This window comes from Callionymus lyra, chromosome 1, assembly GCF_982586985.1.
Source record: "Callionymus lyra chromosome 1, fCalLyr1.hap1.1, whole genome shotgun sequence".
NCBI lineage: Eukaryota > Metazoa > Chordata > Actinopteri > Syngnathiformes > Callionymidae > Callionymus > Callionymus lyra.
In genome coordinates, this window is record NC_141818.1 from 48,580,504 (window position 1) to 48,604,157 (window position 23,654).

The 23,654-nt window shown below is 35.6% G+C and overlaps 1 protein-coding gene across 1 annotated transcript in view; it reads left to right on the top strand.

Annotated features, from left to right (window-relative positions):
- Nucleotides 1–4,372: 4,372 nt before the first annotated feature.
- LOC148089986 (dolichyl-diphosphooligosaccharide--protein glycosyltransferase subunit TUSC3) overlaps nt 4,373–23,654 on the top strand; it is a 33,868-nt gene continuing 14,586 nt past the window's right edge. The window contains exons 1-6 of the mRNA XM_087811092.1: nt 4,373–4,486; nt 18,747–18,916; nt 20,084–20,201; nt 21,270–21,410; nt 21,491–21,631; nt 21,718–21,807. Of these exons, the coding sequence (XP_087667218.1) occupies nt 4,382–4,486; nt 18,747–18,916; nt 20,084–20,201; nt 21,270–21,410; nt 21,491–21,631; nt 21,718–21,807 (765 nt within the window). The 5' untranslated portion in view covers nt 4,373–4,381. The remainder of the gene's footprint in view (nt 4,487–18,746; nt 18,917–20,083; nt 20,202–21,269; nt 21,411–21,490; nt 21,632–21,717; nt 21,808–23,654) is intronic.

A 23,654-nucleotide genomic window follows, 5' to 3' on the forward strand; every position in this document is an offset into this window, starting at 1 on the left:
AATATATTGTTTTTCCTACAGTTTTGTAACATATAGTGGTAATATATGGTAATGTCGCATATGTATCTAAATGATTAAAACATGACTCTGTTAATCTATTTGACTTAAGTTTACTTTTTTTAAAAAATAGAATAGTTCTGTAAAGTTGTCAATTTGTACTTCTATGTCTCGTTGTTGTTTACGTCTCCGTCCGTCTGTGAACTGTGTTAGGCTTGGTTGCTATGGCGACGCGTCTTGGCTCAGTATATCCAGTGAAGTAATACTAACTTATGATCTAGTCAAACACTAGTGATCCAGTGAAGAAATACTAACTTCTGATCTAGTCAAACACTAGTGATCCAGTGAAGTAATACTAACTTATGATCTAGTCAAACACTAGTGATCCAGTGAAGTAATACTAACTTATGATCTAGTCAAACACTAGTGATCCAGTGAAGTAATACTAACTTATGATCTAGTCAAACACTAGTGATCCAGTGAAGTAATACTAACTTATGATCTAGTCAAACACTAGTGATCCAGTGAAGTAATACTAACTTATGATCTAGTCAAACACTAGTGATCCAGTCACTCGTCTCTTTCAACCTCCTTTGTTAAAGCAACATATTGTAAGAACTTTTCATCTCGTCTCAGTTGTTTTCTTAGAAGATCGTGAACTTCCAAACAAACCTGTCCGTCTTCACCGTATGCTAACGAGCTAAGTTGTTAGCGTCATTTATAAAGTGTTATGTGTGCGTCTTCACCGTATGCTAACGAGCTAAGTTGTTAGCGTCATTTATAAAGTGTTATGTGTGCGTCTTCACCGTATGCTAACAAGCTAAGTTGTTAGTGTCATTTATAAAGTGTGATGTTTGCGTCTTCACCGTATGCTAACGAGCTAAGTTGTTAGCGTCATTTAAAAAGTGTTATGTGTCCGTCTTCACCGTATGCTAACAAGCTAAGTTGTTAGTGTCATTTATAAAGTGTGATGTTTGCGTCTTCACCGTATGCTAACGAGCTAAGTTGTTAGCGTCATTTAAAAAGTGTTATGTGTGCGTGTACAAGGAGGTGGATTTATTATTGATTTGGTGATATCACGACTCGCCGGCGGCTCCTCTCTGATGTCGCTTAGGTTCACAGGACTTGCATCGGTTTCCCGCAAAACAACCGAATCCCTGAGAATGCCTTGTATCATGTTATTAAAACATAACCCTCTAGTGGTTAGAAACCCAAACTACGATGTCACAGCCTGGACCACACTTTTTAGAGACGTCAACACCCTGAATACACACAAATAACACAAACCAGAGCACAACAAAATTAAGGAAAATTATTATAAAGATATTATATCACGACGCGCCGGCGGCTCCTCTCTGATGTCGCTCAGTTTCACAGGAAACCGATGCAAGTCCCGCGAGACTGAGCGTTAGAAGAGATATTTTTCTACCATCACGTCGACACCGAAGCGTTGAAATAAACGAAAGGGAAATATCATCGTTTTCCTTCTTTAAACCCGCGGACCTTCACTACAGTACTCACTCCTGCGAAAAAAATATTGCATTAATATCGAATATCGCACATAATTCCAATATCGTGCAGCTCTACCTTCAATTTTATTTCTCTAACATAACATTAGAATTTTGCAGCTTGTCTGTAAAATGATTTAAAAATAAAAATAAACAAGAATACTTCATTGTTAGTAGAAAACCACAGAAGGAGTCACGTTGACTTGTGGATCCATAATTAAAAATGTTCTGCGATGTTTGAATTAATTACAAATTAAACACACGCTGGGAGTCCAGTCCACTTCAAACATTTAAACTCCATTCCATGTTTTTTCCAATCAGTGTTTCTTTTCTTCTCGTTTCCCAAAAACCCGTTAAATAATAACGTGCCGCCCTCGGCTAAACTTTTTAATTGTTTCTAGGATTTATTTTATTCAAGAGTTATAATTTGAGTTTTGTAAAAACCTTAAGATCTTCTCTTTAATGACAAACAAAAACAGCGACATTAGCTCAAAATTATTTATGAGAACGTTTGAAGGAAACGCTGCTCCAGGCCCAGAGTGTGGAATGTATTCCAAACCGTTTCTGGTTAAATTCATTTTCGCGGAGGAATCACGACGCTTTCCCGCGATTGCTTTCTCGGAATAATGACCCGAAGTGAACCCCGTTTGTCTCGCTAACGTCCTCCAGAGAGACAGTGTCGTTGGCGTGATGGCGGCGACGGCGAGATCTATTTACACTGTATTGCAATATTTTTTAACTTATTTATATTTATCCTTTTTTTATATATACATTAATTCTATGCAATACTTAAAATGTTATTTATTCATTATATTAATACTATATTGCACTATTTTTTAACTTATTTATATTTATCCTTTTTTTTATATACATTAATTCTATGCAATACTTAAAATGTTATTTATTCATTATATTAATACTATATTGCACTATTTTTAACTCATTCATATTTATATTCATTCTTTTTTATATACATTCATTCCATGCAATATTTAAAATATTATTTATTCATTCTATTAACACTATATTGCACTATTTTTAACTTATTTATATTTATATATTTTTTATATACATTAATTCTATGCAATATTTAAAATATTATTTATTCATTCTTTTAACACTATATTGCACTATTTTTAACTCATTAATATTTATATTTATCCTTTTTATATATACAGTCATTCTATGCAATATTTAAATTATTATTAATTCATTCTATTTACACTATATTGCACTATTTTTAACTTATTAATATTTATAGTTATAATTTTTTTATATAAATTCATTCCATGCAATATTTAAAATATTATTGATTAATTCTATTAACACTATTGCACTATTTTTTAACTAATTTATATGTATCCTTTTTTTTATCTACATTCATTCTATATAATATTTAAAATATTATTTATTCATTCTATTTACACGTTATTGCACTATTTTTAACTTATTAATATTTATATTTATACTTTTTTTATACATACATTTATTCTATGCAATATTTAAAATATTATGTAGTCATTCTATTTACACTATATTGCACTATTTTCAAATTATTCATACTTATATTTATACTTTTTTTATATACATTTATTCTATGATGTGTTTTTTAAATGTAATTGCAAGTTTCACTGCTGTGTTTTTTCTGTGGAATAACAATAAAATATAGTCTAAGTCTAAGTTATGTCAAGAAAGTAAAATACAGAATATAGACTAAATCGTCTGCTTTAATATTTCTATATTAATGGGTTAATCTTTGCTGTGCGAAGTATATTCATAAAGTGTTTGTGTTTTATATATAATCACTATATAATCAACGCTGCTTCATCATCTATTATGCTGTTTAACTTTATTATTAATATTTACTAACCCCTTCTTAACAAATCAAAACATTGTTAGTTAATATTAAGATTCAAACATTTTATTGTGTTTCTTCAACATTTGTATTATGTGTTTTTATTTAAAATGTGGATTATATAATTTTGTAGAATAATTGTGGTAGTGTTTGTTTTTATTTGGTATTATGAAGCGACATTAAACGTTTTGAAAGGTGCTCTGAAATAAGTAGACTATTATATATATTATATTATTATTATTGTGATCATGGTTATGATTATTATTATTTAAATTCTTATAGTCCTTATTATTATGATTGTGATAACGATTATGATTATGATTATTCTTATTAAAATGATTATTATTGTGATTGTTGTTATCGTTATCATTATCATTATAGTTATTATTATTATTATAGTTATTATTATTTGTATTATTATTTTTATTATTATTATTATTATCATGAATCATTACTATTAATGTTATGATTATTATTATTATTATTATTATTATTATTATAATAATAATAATTATTATTATTATCATGAATCATTACTATTAATGTTATTATTATGATTGTGATCATGGTTATGATTATTATTATTAAAATGCGTTTTGTCATTATTATTAAAAAAAATAAATGATTATGATTATGATTATGATTATGAATTTGAATATTATTATTATTATTATTATTATTATTATTATTATTATTTTTATTATTATTACGTATCATGACTTTTCCAGCAGAAATGAGCCATGTGAAGCATGTTTACATTTTGATTCTTTTTAAACACGATCAATCATGTCTTCATCAGAAATCACACTCAGTTCTTTGTAAACATTTAAGTGTAAAATAATATCTTTTTTTAAATTTACAATATCATTGAAGGAAAATCGATAATAATCTTTTCAAAACGCTCTTAAAAACTACATCTCCCAGTCACTTCCGCGTAGCTGCCCACTGGTCGCCGATTGGTCGAGCCGTCGTCCAATGGCGATGCGGAAACGTGTTCGTTAAATCCAAGCATCCTTCCGTCATGGCGTCTGTGTTCGCTAAACCTCCTGCTAAACTCTTCATATTCTCCACGTTCCTGCTCCTCCTGGTGAGCTTTCCACCCGGAGGAGGACAGAAGAAGAAGGAGGTAAAACAAAGATGGTCTCGGTTGATAAAATCCGTATTTTTTAATCCTGTTTAGCTGCTCTTAGCACCCGGTGTGTTCCGGTTCCGGTGTTCAAGCTACTGTTTGTTTTTATATTAATGTTAAATATTAACATTAACACTGAATAATGTGGACTAATAACATGTTCGATGATGTGAATCTTCTTGTTTTTGGTGACTGTGTTTCCAGGAGCGAGCACAGGATGTCAGTCTCACCTGAACATCCGGGTTGCTAACACTGTTGTTGTTTATTTTACGATCTTTTTATTCCTACAACATTATTATATAATAACATAACGTATATAATAACACATTAATCTTAGTTAGTTAATAACACTGATGCATATACACGTTCATAAGCTACAGGATCTGACAATATCACACGACTAACGTGGTTAAATATGATGATTTAATTATTATTTTCTATGAAAGACTACATTGAATTGTTTTAACAGTTAATGGGTTGAAGTTTTCATCTTCTAGACCTTGAGGCTGTTATTGATCGTAACTTGGGATAAGTATTGATTCATCGTAAACCTGGCAGCTTGAAAAAATAAAAATCACGTGTATATGAGTCACAGGAAAATGTTGTCACAACATGATCTGGATTTTATAAACCATGTGCTTGTTTCTTCTCGTCTGGACTATTGTAACAGTTTGTTTTCGTGTCTGAACAAGAAGGATCTTCTCGCCTGCAGTTATTACAGAAGTCTGAGCCGCTCTAGTAGAAGAACTCACATTTCTCCGATCCTTAAAACTCTTCACTGGCTATTAAATTCGTTTTAAACAATCAATAGAAATGGCACGGAATAATGAATATTAAATCAATGAAGCCAAAACGTGGATTTGAAACAGTAGTGAGTAAAATCATGATAATACAGGATTACAAGGCAGACACAGAAAATGTTATGCTCTTACTTTGAAAGCTGGAAGTGAATTTGCTACTTCAGAATTATTATTATTATTGTTATTATTATTATCATATATTATAGAACTAAACTCATACATTCAAGAGTAAATCAAACTCCATTTAAGTTACAAAAGTGCATTTTAAACAGTAGTCAGTAAGATTGTGATAATACAGGATTACAAGGTGGACACATCTGATTTTATGCTCCTAATTTGAAAGCCAGAATGAATACTTAGGAATTATTATTATTATAATTATTAAACTCGTAAAGTTAAGAGTAAATCAAACTCCATTAAAAATAACAAACATGCATTTTAAACGGTACTAAGTTTAATAAAACATCACAAGGCAGACACAGCTGATTTAATGCTCTTAATTTGAAAGCCAGAATGAATACTTCGGAATTATTATTATAATTATTATTATCATATATTATAGAACTGAACTCATAAAGTCAAGAGTTAAACAAACTCCATTAAATATAACAAACGTGCATTTTAAACAGTACTAAATTTAATAAAATATCTCAAGGCTGACACAGCTGATTTAATGCTCTTAATTTGAAAGCCGGAAGTTTATTTCCTACTTCTGAATGGCGTTGGTGTAAATTATTGCGAGGTCAAGCGAGCGTCTGGATGCTTCTTGATGAAAGTGCGACTTGTGACTGGAGAACCTCCAACTAGCTTGACCGCGGTACGATGTTGTTAAGCGACGATCACTGTGTTGTGTGTAGTGACGCCGTCGTCAAAGAAAGACCCGCCTTTCGTTGCTGCTGATTGGTTTATATTTGGTGCCGTCTTCCTTGATTGGCTGGATTTACGGAAAAATGGACCAACGTTTATTATCGTCAAAAAGGATAAATATAGAGTTTTAAGTTGTACAAGTCAAGTGTGGTGTGAGAATGGCTTAAATTGTGCCACTGTCACATGCAAAGTCATTGTATTATATAATATCATACATATGTAACAACTTTCTTGCAGCTATGGCTGCACGATAGTGGCACGTGCGATATTGATATTGAAAACATTTGCGATCATTTTTTATTTTTTATTGTATAAATCAAGCATTTCTTAAACACACACTTCGATCAATCAGTGTCACGTTCTGTAAAGTTGTCAATTTGTACTTCTATGTCTCGTTGTTGTTTACGTCTCCGTCCGTCTGTGAACTGTGCGGCTTGTTAGGCTCGGTTGCTATGACGACGCGTCTTAGCTCAGTATATCCAGTGAAGTAATACTAACTTATGATCTAGTCAAACACTAGTGATCCAGTGAAGTAATACTAACTTATGATCTAGTCAAACACTAGTGATCCAGTGAAGTAATACTAACTTGTGATCTAGTCAAACACTAGTGATCCAGTGAAGTAATACTAACTTATGATCTAGTCAAACACTAGTGATCCAGTGAAGTAATACTAACTTATGATCTAGTCAAACACTAGTGATCCAGTGAAGTAATACTAACTTATGATCTAGTCAAACAATAGTGATCCAGTGAAGTAATACTAACTTATGATCTAGTCAAACACTAGTGATCCAGTGAAGTAATACTAACTTATGATCTAGTCAAACACTAGTGATCCAGTGAAGTAATACTAACTTATGATCTAGTCAAACAATAGTGATCCAGTGAAGTAATACTAACTTATGATCTAGTCAAACACTAGTGATCCAGTGAAGTAATACTAACTTATGATCTAGTCAAACACTAGTGATCCAGTGAAGTAATACTAACTTATGATCTAGTCAAACACTAGTGATCCAGTGAAGTAATACTAACTTGTGATCTAGTCAAACACTAGTGATCCAGTGAAGTAATACTAACTTATGATCTAGTCAAACACTAGTGATCCAGTGAAGTAATACTAACTTATGATCTAGTCAAACACTAGTGATCCAGTGAAGTAATACTAACTTATGATCTAGTCAAACAATAGTGATCCAGTGAAGTAATACTAACTTATGATCTAGTCAAACACTAGTGATCCAGTGAAGTAATACTAACTTATGATCTAGTCAAACACTAGTGATCCAGTGAAGTAATACTAACTTATGATCTAGTCAAACAATAGTGATCCAGTGAAGTAATACTAACTTATGATCTAGTCAAACACTAGTGATCCAGTGAAGTAATACTAACTTATGATCTAGTCAAACACTAGTGATCCAGTGAAGTAATACTAACTTATGATCTAGTCAAACACTAGTCATCCAGTCACTCGTCTCTTTCAACCTCCTTTGTTAAAGCAACATATTGTAAGAACTTTTCATCTCGTCTCAGTTGTTTTCTTATAAGATCGTGAACTTCGGGAAATTAAGTCAGTCGTCCATCTAGGGCTGTGTATTGGCAAGAATCTGGCGATACAATACGTATCACGATAGATATTGCAATATATATATATATAAGTTTAATATCAAAATGACATTATAAACAAATCAGCAATTAGTTAATATAAATATAAAACAAAAGAATAGAGTAGCAGCCAATTGAAAATTTTGTGTTAGAGTAAGAATGGATCATATATTATATTTCTGCAGGAAAGATGTCAAACCTATGATAAAGAAAAGGTTGTTTTTTTTTAACACACAGAAAGACAAGACAATGAACAGAAGGTTAAAAAAAAAGGTGTTACGACAAAAAAGCAATTTCAAACAAACAAAAACGGTAGCGGTCAAAGAAGAAGTACGATGAAGAGCAACAATATGTTATTATAGTAGTATTTTTCTGCATGGAAGATAAGAACCTCATCATTAATCAAAATGTAATAAACAATTAATAAACGATGGATGAAAGGTGAATAAAAAGTTTGTCACAACAGACACACATTTGTAACAAACCAAAATCTAAATTAAGACAATCGCGATTACGAAAAGTGAATCCATTATTTATTTAAAGAATGACAAGACGGTTGAGAAAGGGTCGCGTCAAAAACCCAAATTGAAAATCAATAAATAAAAGAAACCAAAACAATTACAGGGAAAGAACAAAGATGGCAAACAGTAAACATAAAATAACGTAGCAGTCAAAGCAGGCCGACGATAATGGAGAACCAATAGAATATATTATTGTATTATTATATTTCTGCGTTGTGAAATGTAATAACAACAAAAAAAGAGTAAAAACACGCAGGTAACAAAAATAAACAAAGAGAAAATAAGGAAGCGGTCAATCTGGCGTTGATACTAGAAAAATCAATGGAATATAATATTATATTTCTGCATGGATGATGGCAAACCTATCAATTATAACAACTTCACCAGAATTAGCAGAATGAGTCGGTCAACCAGGTAGTTTTATACCGGATAAAAGATACTTCCCTGATCCCAATGTGAGACAAACGATCCTCAATCGTAACAAAGGAATTATCGACATCCGACCCCCAGTCGTGTAGAAGCTCGTCTCCTTTTAACAACTGCTTCCACCAGTTAATTCCTAAAGTAAGTGTTTTACGTGTCAATCTTGTTCCGATTGTGTTGAATAAATAGATTCAGGGATTGTTTTAACAGTTAGTTCTGGACGATTTGACTGATCAGATCCAACAGGGGATCTTCTTGTGTGTGTTCGTGGCTCGACGCCATCACGCCGTCGTTAAATCGTTCAAATAGACATGCTATAGAAACGAGGCCAACGGAGCCTCCATCATTATCTCTCGGACATTATAACGTTTTTCATGCGCGTGTTCTCCGACTGAACCCTTTTCTCCGGCCAATAAATGTTCATACAATCGCAACATGATTCCAGCGAATAAAGCACACATTCCAATTGTTATCGGAATAACACTTTCTCCGAGAAAAGGCGTGATAGTGGGGGGCAGCCAAGCAGCATCTCAGCAGGGGGCGAGAATGAGCAGATCATGTGTAAGAATGGTTCATCAAAGTGTTTGTGGTTTACATCATGAAGTACTTTCTGCTCTTATGAAGTTTGTTGACATTAAATTACATTTTCAAAGATAACAAATCACTTGTATTTGGGGTTTGACTTGTACACTTAAACATATTATAGATAGTTAAATACAATATTTTATAATCATTTTCCTTCATTTTGGCTCTGGTTTGTGTTATCTGTGTGTATTCAGGGTGTTGACGTCTCAAAAAATTGTGGTCCAGACATAATCAGACATAAAGTAAATCTCTAAACGTGCAACCAAAGCTTCCAACTGTTGTGTAAGCGGTTACACAAAGAAGATTTGTGATCTCTGATGACATTTTTCTATTGTAGTTTGGGTTTATAACCACTAGAGGGTTATGTTTTACTCAAAATATCTCTAAAGTTATACCTTCCAGCAGTTGTGAAAAACACTTTATTTTTGTATATCCACTTCAAACACTAAATTATAGCCAACATAACAGATAAATCATACAAGTGCATTCACCATATTTCCGCACTTAAAATGCTTTAATTTTATAAAAATAAACAGCAGTTCGCCATGAACGAATGTACATGATACAAGGCATTCACAGGGATTCAGTTGTTTTGCGGGAAATCAATGCGATTCCCGTGAACCTGAGTGACATCAGAGAGGAGCCGCCGGCGCGTTGTGATATCACCAAATCAATAATAAATCCAAATCCAACAATTTATTAAATGATGCTAACAACTTAGCTTGTTAGCATACGGTGAAGACGGACAGGTTTACACTCGTTTATAACACTTTATAAATGATGCTAAAAACTTAGCTCGTTAGCATACGGTGAAGACGGACAGGTTTAAACTTGTTTATAACACTTTATAAATGACACTAACAACTTAGCTCGTTAGCATACGGTGAAGACGCACACATAACACTTTATAAATGACGCTAAAAACTTCGCTTGTTAGCATACGGTGAAGACGGACAGGTTTACACTCGTTTATAACACTTTATAAATGACACTAACAACTAAGCTCGTTAGCATACGGTGAAGACGCACACATAACACTTTATAAATGATGCTAACAACTTAGCTCGTTAGCATACGGTGAAGACTGACAGGTTTACACTCGTTTATAACACTTTATAAATGACAGTAACAACTAAGCTCGTTAGCATACGGTGAAGACGCACACATAACACTTTATAAATGATGCTAACAACTTAGCTCGTTAGCATACGGTGAAGACGGACAGGTTTGTTTGGAAGTTCACGATCTTATAAGAAAACAACTGAGACGAGATGAAAAGTTCTTACAATATGTTGCTTTAACAAAGGAGGTTGAAAGAGACGAGTGACTGGATCACTAGTGTTTGACTAGATCATAAGTTAGTATTACTTCACTGGATCACTAGTGTTTGACTAGATCACAAGTTAGTATTACTTCACTGGATCACTAGTGTTTGACTAGATCATAAGTTAGTATTACTTCACTGGATCACTAGTGTTTGACTAGATCATAAGTTAGTATTACTTCACTGGATCACTAGTGTTTGACTAGATCATAAGTTAGTATTACTTCACTGGATCACTAGTGTTTGACTAGATCATAAGTTAGTATTACTTCACTGGATCACTAGTGTTTGACTAGATCATAAGTTAGTATTACTTCACTGGATCACTAGTGTTTGACTAGATCATAAGTTAGTATTACTTCACTGGATCACTAGTGTTTGACTAGATCATAAGTTAGTATTACTTCACTGGATCACTAGTGTTTGACTAGATCATAAGTTAGTATTACTTCACTGGATCACTAGTGTTTGACTAGATCATAAGTTAGTATTACTTCACTGGATCACTAGTGTTTGACTAGATCATAAGTTAGTATTACTTCACTGGATCACTAGTGTTTGACTAGATCATAAGTTAGTATTACTTCACTGGATATACTGAGCCAAGACGCGTCGTCATAGCAACCGAGCCTAACAAGCTGCGCCGCACAGTTCACAGACGGACGGAGACGTAAACAACAACGAGACATAGAAGTACAAATTGATAACTTTACTGAACGTGACACTGATTGATCAAAGTGCGGATTTAAGAAATGCTTGATCTGTACAATAAAACATTATAAATGATCACATGTTTTCGATGCAAATTGCATTTGACAATATCACGATATCGATATTTTTTCGATATATCGTGTAGCCTTAAAGGATACAAAGATTAACATAGAAAATCCTTTTTGTTGAAATTGATCTATTATTATTGGTATGGAAAAAAGTGACAGGCGTCGAAAATGTTGACGCACAGCGGAGACTGATGGTTACGTTAGGAAATAATGATACTAATTATACTTTTTTACTTAAATTGTATTCAACTTCTTTAAAGTGCGTGTGAGGTATTTGTTGACATGAATTTGTTTTATAGTGCATTTAGTCACCGTTGATCACATCCCATTAAAAAAAAAAAATTCCACCCAAGCAACTGGTAGTAAAATCAGTCAAGAATACTCCCTTTAACTTGTAATCTAAAGTACATGTATCTAAAGTAAAACATAAAGGAGGGAAGTGGATGATGCTGCCACTGTGTTCTTTGTTACATTAGCATATATATGTATTATATCGTGTGTTCATTCAAAATGGCTTTGTGTGGGAGTCAGAATAATATACTTCTACAGGCATGGAACAGGGTGGGTTATAAATTGGTTGGTTGCTGTTCTCTATTTTAAACAATCCTGCGAAATCCCCCGAGGAAGGAAAAAATAGGCATGGAGAAAAACAGCATTTATACTCGTGCATTCCTCACTGTTCACCGTCCATACTCTTTGTGATATTACTGTTGTTGTGATGCCGTCTTATGGCTGACGACGGCACAAAGAAAGATCCAAACTAAGCACTTCCTACACCGGATGAAGAGTCTGGGGAGGGAAGCAGAATAACGGCCTGGGCGGGGAGTCGACCATTATATACGGTGTGTCAAGATAGTTGATTTTCTTCAGACATTCAAACCGTTACCAGTAAAGAAGTAGAATATATCCCTTTTCTCCTGAAGAATAACTGTACAGTCCAAAGCTGGTAATGGAAGCCGAACTCGTACTCTGGTCATATTTTATGCATTTGACATTTTTCCGGGTTGATTTGTTTGGATCTTGCTCATTAGCTAAAGTCATCTGAATTATTGATGCATGTGTCATGCCTGTTTTCCTGGTGACTGATGCCCTTTGTTCCCAAGTCATTTTCCTCTGCACTTCCATTTTCTGCTCCACATCCTTGATTTCAACACGATTGCCTGATTTTTCTTTTTATTCAACCAAGATCATGAATTCACAATCCAGTTCAGTGAAGCAGAAAATAAAATGTATATATATTTAGAATCTTCCACTTGACATTTATTTATTAATTATATATGGGTGTATTTTGTATTTATTATGGTCTGTGTGTTTCAGATACAAGTTATATATCCAGTAAAGTTAAAAAAAACAATTTACTTTTGCATAAACTTCATTTTTATTTGTTCAGTCTTTTCCTTGATCATCTGGAACTCCTGAGTTTGTCTCGGTGTTGTCTTGACCTTTAAAGTATATACTTTATTGAGTATTGTTTTGATTGTTTAAGCGCTTTGTGACCCTGGTCTGGAAAAGCGCTATAAATACAAATTACTTAATTACTTGCATATCCAAACATCTCCAACATTATTGGAGTAATGTATATAGCATTGAAAGTAGTTTCAAGGTGGAACAGTCATCATTCACTCACTTGCATGATGGCAAACACACAGAGAAATTCATATGATGCAGCTTTTAATAATAGAAAATAAAAAATAAGTCTGTTAAAGGAACTCAAATGCGATGCTTCACATAAACTTGGCATCAATAGTTGATGTGATGTCCGAGACGGCAGCGGAAACGACAATAAAAGATAAAATAACAGAGATGATAAGAAGATGAAACTTGACAATGAACGTTCCGGGAGGCTGTTTATTAATAGTATTAATATCATCGTCATCATCTTGCCGTTTTACTGCTGCGTTACGATCACTGTACGTGGAAAAAAAAAGGATGTATTTCTTTTTTTTAAATGAAGTTGGTGTGTCATGCATTAATGCCTGCTCTATAGTCTGTCATTTATATACATTTTCTTCAGTCCATTTTTATTGACGGGTGGATAAATACTCCCTGGTTTGTTCTGATTTGTTGCTGGGGATGGATGTAAAGAGTGAGACGAATCATAGTTTATGAGGCAGTTTTGTTTAGGACGGTATTTTTAAACATGATTATCCAACATATCTGAGGCCGTGCTTGGTTCTAGTTCATCTTGATTTGAAAGGTTCTTCATTAAATGCAGGTAGATTTTAAAAAGAAATAAAAAAACTTAACCATGTTTACTTTATTATCTCAATGTAAAAACAGTTAATTCATTTTTATCCCCTAAGCAATGATGATGCACTGATGCCTTTTAGTACATGACTGACAATTGAGGTGTATAACAAGGAGATTTATTATGATTGCTCAGTCCGGTGTTTTTTAATAACAGGTTTTTCCAGCCCGTCCTCTGACTGGCCAATTAGTCCGACCCATGGAGCTCGCAGCAAATATGATATTTATTTTCTCTTGGATCTCTACACGAGCCATATCTACACTTCTTTGCTCATTAACTGCGATACGTTGGTGCTTCAATATGCAGTTACTGTACCTGCTAAATAATATTACACACCACCAGAGAAATTACATAATAATTGATTGTCTTTCTCTTCAAAACAACTTTTTAAAATGTAGAATATCTCCCAACGTTAGGTGCAAAATATGTTTATATTTAACAAGAGAGGATGATAGAATATAGCAATTGTAAACTATTTTTCATCATTATTATTATTAGTAGTAGTAGTAGTAGTAGTAACAGTATTCGTCCATCATCATTGCATTTTCTGCCATTTTCTTTTTATCGATTACCTTACTTTAATATCCTTATATTTTATCAACTGCCTCATATTTATGTATCATTGCTTTAAGAAGAAAGACAATATTCATCAATATATAAAGCTGTTTGTTGTAAGTCTTAACTCTGTTTGGATATTTCCCCGTTGATATTACTCATAACTGATTTTTTTCATATTTACTTTATTCATTTCAAGCCGAGAAAACCTACGAACCCTAGATACGTTTGCGTAATGTTTTCTCACTGTTAATGAGCGTGAACTAGTTTGTGTTGAGTTTTGATCATGAACTATTTAAAGATATTCTTTTTATTATCGTCTCTGCCAGGTGTCGGGTTCTTCGCACATTAAGGTGTCTCTGGCTGCCTGAGCACGGAAGCAGAGTTCACAACGTAGGCTTTCAGAATTGACAGCTCTTCATTTGAGGCTGAATGCACACTGACAAAGGTTTGTGGTGAAGACTTGGATGGATCAGTGCACAAACTGGTTTGAGTATGTGCCCTTCAGTGCACCTGTCCCCCACTGAATTGTTAAGATATGAAGAAAAAAAAAAATCTGGATCCTCCAAATTGTGTTTTCACGTGGACTCCCTGGATTGAATTTGACAAGACAAATAATTTGACTTAAATCATCTGTTAATCTGGTGAATTCAGGATGGAATACAGACATGACTCTGGGCTGTGTATCGAACTTGGGGTATTTTCCGGCCTATAAGTGTCTCCGGAGCACAAGTCGCTCCAGACATAAAATGCATAATAAAGAAGAAAAAACATATATAAGTCGCACTGGAGTATAAGTCACATTTTTGGGGGGAAATTTATTTGATAAAATCCAAGAACAGACATGTGATCTTGAAAGACAAGTTAAAATAAAACTAGAGGCAACAACAGAATAATTGTACGTTACGTTACATGAAGTGAGAACCTGGTATGTTAACATAACATATGAAGAGTTATTCAGAGAACTATAGCATAAATAACTAACAAGTTTACCAAACCATCCGTGTAACTCCAAATAACTCTTCATCCTCGTGTCACTTTTAAACAACTAACTAACTCCGGAGCTAGAAGATGCTTCCTCTTCTACGTGGAAATGATCAACACAGGCCTAGAGCGCCCTCTGGTGGTTTAGTGTGAAAATAACATGTGAAATGATATAATAATGTGGTAATAATTTCACACATAAGTCGCTCCAGAGTATAAGTCGCCCCCGGACAAACTATGAAAAAAAACTGCCACCATAGTCCGGAAAATACAGTATGTATCGAACTGATAGTACACAGTATCAAAACACGCTTTGTCTTTAGGTGATTTGGTGAAGTTTCTGGACCCACGTTTGATCAAAACTAGAGAAAGTGTTTGGATTTTTCTGAAGAAAAACTGTGACAAATGCACTGAACATCAGATTAAGTTGTTCTTTGGCAAAGGAAATTATTCGTTACTTATTTCTTCTGTAAGAAAACAGATTGGAGTTGGAATGAACCAAAGCTGTGAAATTAAACTTAGGATTTGTACTTTGTGTGATGTCAATTCGAAGGTTCCTTAAACATCGGAGCGATAATTACCCAACCCTACATGAAACTAAAGCAGCAGATGCCAAACATCTGTGAAGCTTGACGATCCTGTTTCCAGGACGCCATCACGTCTCGCTGATGTCAGGGTTGGATAGACGGCCTCACGCGGAGCTTCAATGGATCAGTGGTTGTGAAGAAGAGCTGCTGAAGATGACGGGGAAAAAAAACAACACAATGATGTAATGGGCCTCAGTCGGTCGTTTTACCACCCTTGAGTTTTTGCTCAACTGATTCCTGGTTTCATGATGGAAAAGGTTTTTAAAAGAGCCTTGAGCATCATTACGTCTCAGAATTAGAAAGTTGAATTCTTTGACGAAACAATGTATAATTTAAGATCCTCTGAAAGGTTATACGAGGACTTGTAAATTCATATTATGCGAGTAGCTGTTACCGGGAGAAGCTGTTCTCTGTGGAAAATGTCAAGTCAGTGCTTCTGCTGTTTATGATTACCTGTGTTGAATTTCATGTCCTTTTGTTAACATCTCATTAGTGTACGGTGGCCAAAAGTCAACCTTTATTTTTAGTTTTATTTATTCAAGCCGGCCCGCGGTGGTCGTAATGAAATCTCTGGTTCGCTAATGCGGGACGAGGAAGTGTTTGTAATACATTTGAAATGTTATTAAAAAAGAAAATGATTAAATGAAGAAATGAATGGAGTTACCATGGATTGTGGTTTTCATTTTTCTTTGCAGGGAGCTCTGGAATTTAATCAAAGGATCAATGGGAACATGTTTTTATTAAACTTGCTAAAAAACATTATTCCATCAGTAAATGTATTCACTAGATATTATATCTTCACTCAAATACTATGATTGTTGAAGCGGATTTTATGTTTCACTCGAGGAAGACGGACTGTTCCACCGGTCTTCAAATTGCAATAAACGGATGATTTGATTGAAGGTTCGAAACATAATGTTAAAGGAAAATGGAATCGTCGTCTGAAATATTAATCTATGACCTGATGGGAAATAGAACAGACCATAATCTAAGGTTCAATCATTCGAGCAATATTCTAGAAGGAACACCGAGTCTTACAACGTTAGTAACTTCCTCATCTTGGTCACTATAAGTAAGTAAGTAATTTATATTTATACAGCGCTTTTCTAGACCAGGGTCACAAAGCGCTTAAACAAACAAAACAAAATTCAATAAAATATATACTTTAAAGGTCAAGATAATACTGAGAACAACACAGGAGTTCCAGAAAATCAAGGTAAAGCCTGAACAAATAAACGTCTTGATGTTTCTTGAAGGAGTCAGTAGATCATCAAACACACATGTTTCTTGAAGGAGTCAGTAGATCATCAAACACAGATGTTTCTTGAAGGAGTCAGTAGATCATCAAACACAGATGTTTCTTGAAGGAGTCAGTAGATCATCAAACACAGATGTTTCTTGAAGGAGTCAGTAGATCATCAAACACAGATGTTTCTTAAAGGAGTGAGTAGATCATCAAACACAGATGTTTCTTGAAGGAGTCAGTAGATCATCAAACACAGATGTTTCTTGAAGGAGTCAGTAGATCATCAAACACAGATGTTTCTTAAAGGAGTCAGTAGATCATCAAACACAGATGTTTCTTGAAGGAGTCAGTAGATCATCAAACACAGATGTTTCTTCAAGGAGTCAGTAGATCATCAAACACAGATGTTTCTTGAAGGAGTCAGTAGATCATCAAACACAGATGTTTCTTGAAGGAGTCAGTAGATCATCAAACACAGATGTTTCTTGAAGGAGTCAGTAGATCATCAAACACAGATGTTTCTTGAAGGAGTCAGTAGATCATCAAACACAGATGTTTCTTAAAGGAGTGAGTAGATCATCAAACACAGATGTTTCTTGAAGGAGTCAGTAGATCATCAAACACAGATGTTTCTTGAAGGAGTCAGTAGATCATCAAACACAGATGTTTCTTAAAGGAGTCAGTAGATCATCAAACACAGATGTTTCTTGAAGGAGTCAGTAGATCATCAAACACAGATGTTTCTTCAAGGAGTCAGTAGATCATCAAACACAGATGTTTCTTGAAGGAGTCAGTAGATCATCAAACACAGATGTTTCTTGAAGGAGTCAGTAGATCATCAAACACACATGTTTCTTGAAGGAGTCAGTAGATCATCAAACACAGATGTTTCTTGAAGGAGTCAGTAGATCATCAAACACAGAGATGTTTCTTGAAGGAGTCAGTAGATCATCAAACACAGATGTTTCTTGAAGGAGTCAGTAGATCATCAAACACAGATGTTTCTTGAAGGAGTCAGTAGATCATCAAACACAGATGTTTCTTGAAGGAGTCAGTAGATCATCAAACACAGATGTTTCTTGAAGGAGTCAGTAGATCATCAAACACAGATGTTTCTTGAAGGAGTCAGTAGATCATCAAACACAGAGATGGTTCCAAAGCTTAGGAGCAACAGTCTGGAAAGATTTCTCTCCTCTGGTCTGGAAGTTCAGGAACCATCAGTAGATTCTGATCCACAGACCTCAGAGCCCGAGCTGGGGTGTAAGTCTGGATCAGATCACTGATGGAAGGTCTGACCATGAATAGATCTGAAAGTAAGAACCAGAATTTTAAAATGATCCTGAAAGAAACTGGCAGCCAGTGAAGAGTTTGAAGGAGAAATGTGAGTTCTTCTACTAGAGCAGCTCAGAATTCTGGCTGCAGAGTTTAGTATGAACTGCAGGCGAGACAGACGAACGCATGGATTACAAGATCAAGATCATGTTGTGACAACATTTTCCTAAGTTTAGAGATTTTTCTCAGTTGAAGGAAACAGTTTCTGGTCAGTTTTCTGCAGTGTCGAACAAGAGACATGTCTTTATCAAATACAACACCCAGGTTTCTCAGGCTCAGTTTGACAGACTGACATGAGTCATCCTAGTACTGACTCAATCCTATTCAAGATTTAAGGATACTATCGAATTACTTCAAATGACGATTTATTTTTGTTCTTTCTTTGAATCTTCCAGAACCTTTTGTCGGAGAAGGTTGACCAGATGATGGAATGGTCGTCCCGACGCTCCGTCGTCCGGATGAACGGGGATAAATTCCGTCGCTTCGTCAAGGCTCCGCCGAGGAACTACTCGGTCATTGTCATGTTTACAGCCCTGCAACCTCAGAGGCAGTGTTCTGTTTGCAGGTACGTATCAGCGCCAGGCAACACAAAAAAATCTTAAAATCAGAAGCCAGTGAGAAGGCCACATGAATAAATCCAGCTCCACACCGAGAGTTATTCATCCGTCTCACTCGGAATCGCCTTCAGCGGCTCCCTGAGCAGTCACTCAGTTCACTGAGCTTCACCAAAAGTGCAAAAGTCTATGAACTTCCATGTAACTCTCCTCCCACTTATAGTAATAAACCTGAACACCCTGGGACACATTGAAACGTAAACAAAGCAACATTAAGCTCTTAGCGTTTGGATAATATTTCCATCACACCATAATAATAGTATTTTTCATTTCTATAGCACCTTCAAAGCAGCTCATTTTCTTCAAATAGAAATGATATGGTCGGAGCTGTCCTTGGTGCTGAATGTTCTTTTTTAGAGGTCAACTAATAATAAACTCCAACTCCTGACTCACAGGTAGTGAATGTTGATTCCTCTTCAAGATGCAGTAAGTTCCTAATCATGACCATGTTTTACACGTATTACTTTATAAAGTTGCTCTGAAATCTTGGCGAATGAGAGGTTACGAGAGTCCGTTTAAAATATATACTTTATTGAATATTGTTTTGATTGTTTAAGTGCTTTGTGACCCTGGTCTGGAAAAGCGCTATACAAATAAAAATGACTTACTTACTTACTTACTTACTTACTCACTCACTCACTCACTCACTCACTCACTCACTCACTCACTCACTCACTCACTCACTCACTCACTCACTCACTCACTCACTCCTCCTCCAGCTGTAATCACGCCCCTTGGCGGTGAAGACTTCCTGGATTGATGACAAAACCTCCACGCCAGACCAATCACAGCAGAGTAATCTGTTCTTTTTATAGTTATAGACAAGAATGTTTGTTTATTTTAATGTAACGACTGGAGCTCAGTTATCTTCGTCTTCATCTTCGTCCAAAAATACACTTAAAAACATCCAAATACTTCCAGATTCTGCTCGTCTGTAACGTCCCTCTTGGATTGAAGCTCCACATTACAAGATGGACGTTACTTCCTCGAGGACCTCCTCCTAACTGTACATGCCCTCCTCACTACAAACTGAGTCAACTGGACTCTCTTGATGCAGAGGAGAAACTGCTCTACTCCCCTTTCTGACTCTAATCCCTCCTTTTCGTTCAATTCCTCAGGCAGGCGAACGAAGAGTATCAAGTGTTGGCAAACTCTTGGCGTTACTCATCTGCGTTTTCCAACAAGCTTTTCTTCACCGTCGTCGACTATGACGAGGGTGCGGACGTTTTCCAACAGGTAAATTGAATAGTACTGTCGTCGTGCAGAAAGTAGAGGTGTCGACCTTTGACTTTCCTTTTCTACGCTTGTAACCGAAGCTTCTAACTGTCGTGTAACCGGTTACACAGAGGAGATTTGAATAGTACTGTCGTCGTGCAGAAAGTAGAGGTGTCGACCTTTGACTTTACTTTTCTACGCCCTTAACTGAAGCTTCTAACTGTCGTGTAACCGGTTACACAGAGGACATTCTTTGATGACATAGTTGTTTAACCTCTAGAGGATTCTGTCTCAATTAAATTGAAAATAAAATAAGGAAATGTTTCTAAACGTTTTGAGGATGATTGTATATCCATGTAATGAATTGACATCCCTAGAAATAATGACCTTTTTTCAAACCATACAATGAAAGTGAAACGTCACCATCTACTTTATTCGTCTATCGATCGATCAAGTTTGATACATTTGTTACGATTACGTTCGTACTGCGTATGTTCTCTTGTTAAAAAGCTTGTTTGAATCGTTTAATTTAATCTTTGTAATGGCTTCAATCAATGTTTAATGTTCAGTAATGTATTCTAATTTACGATTATATTTTAATCTGCTAACATTGTTGCCACAAGTTGATTCTTCTTCTTGCAAACATCTTTACGTGGACCATTTACATGCTCTTTTATTCATAGGAGATTTGCGGCTATTTATAGAAGGTAGAGTAAATAACTGCATAATACGTGCCCTCCGGAGTAACTACTGTTACATTCACTGCGTAATACTCCTTCTTGCTTTATTGCTCCCCTGGGAGGGAGCGGAGCAAACCAATTGACTCAAACATTGAGTGGATAAACGCAGCGAATGGGAGCACAGAGATATAAACGAACGGGATCTGTTCACGGAAGAAGAAGATACGCCACTAATCCACGTTTTGACTAGTCGTCCTTGAGCCAGACTCTTAATTAATTGAGCGACTCTCTCCGGAGTCGCCCATTCAGAGATGAAACCGTTTCAGAGTTTTAACAAAATGAGATGAATTTTTGGCTCAGTTATGCAATTTTCCTTCAAGGATACAACTTTTTTTTTTCCATGTCCCAGTTGAACATGAACAGCGCCCCGACCTTCATGCATTTCCCGGCCAAAGGGAAGCCGAAGCGAGCCGACACCTTCGACCTCCAACGGATCGGGTTCGCCTCCGAGCAGCTCGCCAAGTGGATCGCGGATCGCACGGACGTCCAGGTGAGTCCGCGGTTACCTGACCCCCCCTGGGATGGAACGTGAATGTCAAATACTCGAGCTTCAAAAATCATCCTCTGCAGATCCGAGTCTTCCGACCTCCAAATTATTCGGGCACGATTGCGTTGGCTCTGCTGGTGTCTCTGGTGGGAGGTTTGCTGTACCTGAGGAGGAACAACCTGGAGTTCATCTACAACAAGACTGGGTGGGCCATGGCTGCACTGGTACGACACACACTCGTCACTTCTAGCTAAACAACTGCTTTCTCATGAAATTAAAACTTGTATTTATTTTCCAACTTTCTTGACAGTGTGTGGTCTTCGCTATGACATCTGGTCAGATGTGGAATCACATCCGTGGCCCTCCCTACGCCCACAAAAACCCCCAAAATGGACAAGTGGTACGTTTTTCTTTTTTTTCTAATTCATCTTTGACCTTCACACGTCTTGACCTCTAGCATCTCACTTGGTTCACATCATGCTGAGGCTCTAGTCCCAGGTTGTCGTTTTTTTTTTTTTAATCTCCCCGTCCTCAAATGTCATTTGACCCATTTAGAAAGACCAAAGTAATGTTATGGTTTATATTTCAATGAAAGGTGTTTGAAATAAAATCATTTGATTATTTATTTACAATTCACTGGACAATACTACACATATATCCTTGTTACTACACTATCACAACACCAGTCAAGTACTGGACAATACTACACATACAGTATATACTTGTTACTACACTATCACAACACCGGAGTCAAGTACTGGAAAATACTACACATATATACTTGTTACTACACTATCACTAACACCAGGGTCAAGTACTGGACAATACTACACATATATACTTGTTACTACACTATCACTAACACCAGAGTCAAGTACTGGACAATACTACACATATACTGTATACTTGTTACTAAACTATCACAACACCAGAGTCAAGTACTGGACAATACTACACATATATATACTTGTTACTACACTATCACAACACCAGAGTCAAGTACTGGACAATACTACACATATATACTTGTTACTACACTATCACTAACACCAGAGTCAAGTACTGGACAATACTACACATATATACTTGTTACTACACTATCACAACACCAGAGTCAAGTACTGGACAATACTACACATATATACTTGTTACTACACTATCACTAACACCAGAGTTAAGTACTGGACAATACTACACATATATACTTGTTACTACACTATCACAACACCAGAGTCAAGTACTGGACAATACTACACATATATACTTGTTACTACACTATCACAACACCAGAGTCAAGTACTGGACAATACTACACATATATACGTGTTACTACACTATCACTTTATATCTCTATATATCGTATACTTGTATCGTGATACACATCAACACACTCTTGAAAACAAAGAGTCCGACTATTGAAAGCATTTTTTAATGTTTGTTGATCTCAAATGTTCTCAATAACCATCAACTAGCTTCTTCCAAACACATGGGTACATTAGCTAAAACACAACCTACTGGCAGCGCACACTAATGAATGGAAGCCGGGAACACTAATCCATCAGATTAATTGGAAGTGCGAGAGCATAGATTGAGAGATTTTTCATTTACCCAGCACCACTTTGGCATTCAGCCTCTATATCTGCACTTTTTGTTCATGTTGAGGTTAATGGAAGACGAAATTTTCTGCCTAATTATATTCATCCAGGAACATTCTGGAACCTAAAGGAAGATAAAAGATGCAGGACTTTTAGTAAGTTATTTAGTTATCAGGGATTCAAAGAGGTCTTTGTTTATTTAGTTTGTGAACGCCTGGATTCATTCCATGGATGATACCCACGGAAGAAACGAGGGTCATCATCTATGAATAAAGAACTAGTTGAAGTACCTGGTGCTGTAAAAAAGGATTTAAAAAAACAACCTTGAAAACCAAATAAGAGATGAATTTCAGATTCTGGGTTTCACAAAATTAAGGAAATCACTGTAACGATGGGAAAGTCCTGAGCTCAAGTATGTTCATAATTAAACTGACTCGACAAAGTACAGTATTATCATCTCACCGAGGGAATGTTTTCATCACGGCTCGCGTGGGAGAGGAATGTTGGGAGTAAAGATGTCTTCGTGACACGTCTCGAAGGAGTAACTCGGACCTTGAGCGTGATAAATAGTTTGTGTTTGAGGGAAGACTTTGGAGTAAAAGAGAAAGAATTCAGACAGAAATTTAAACCGTTTTACTTTCTCCTTGCAAGA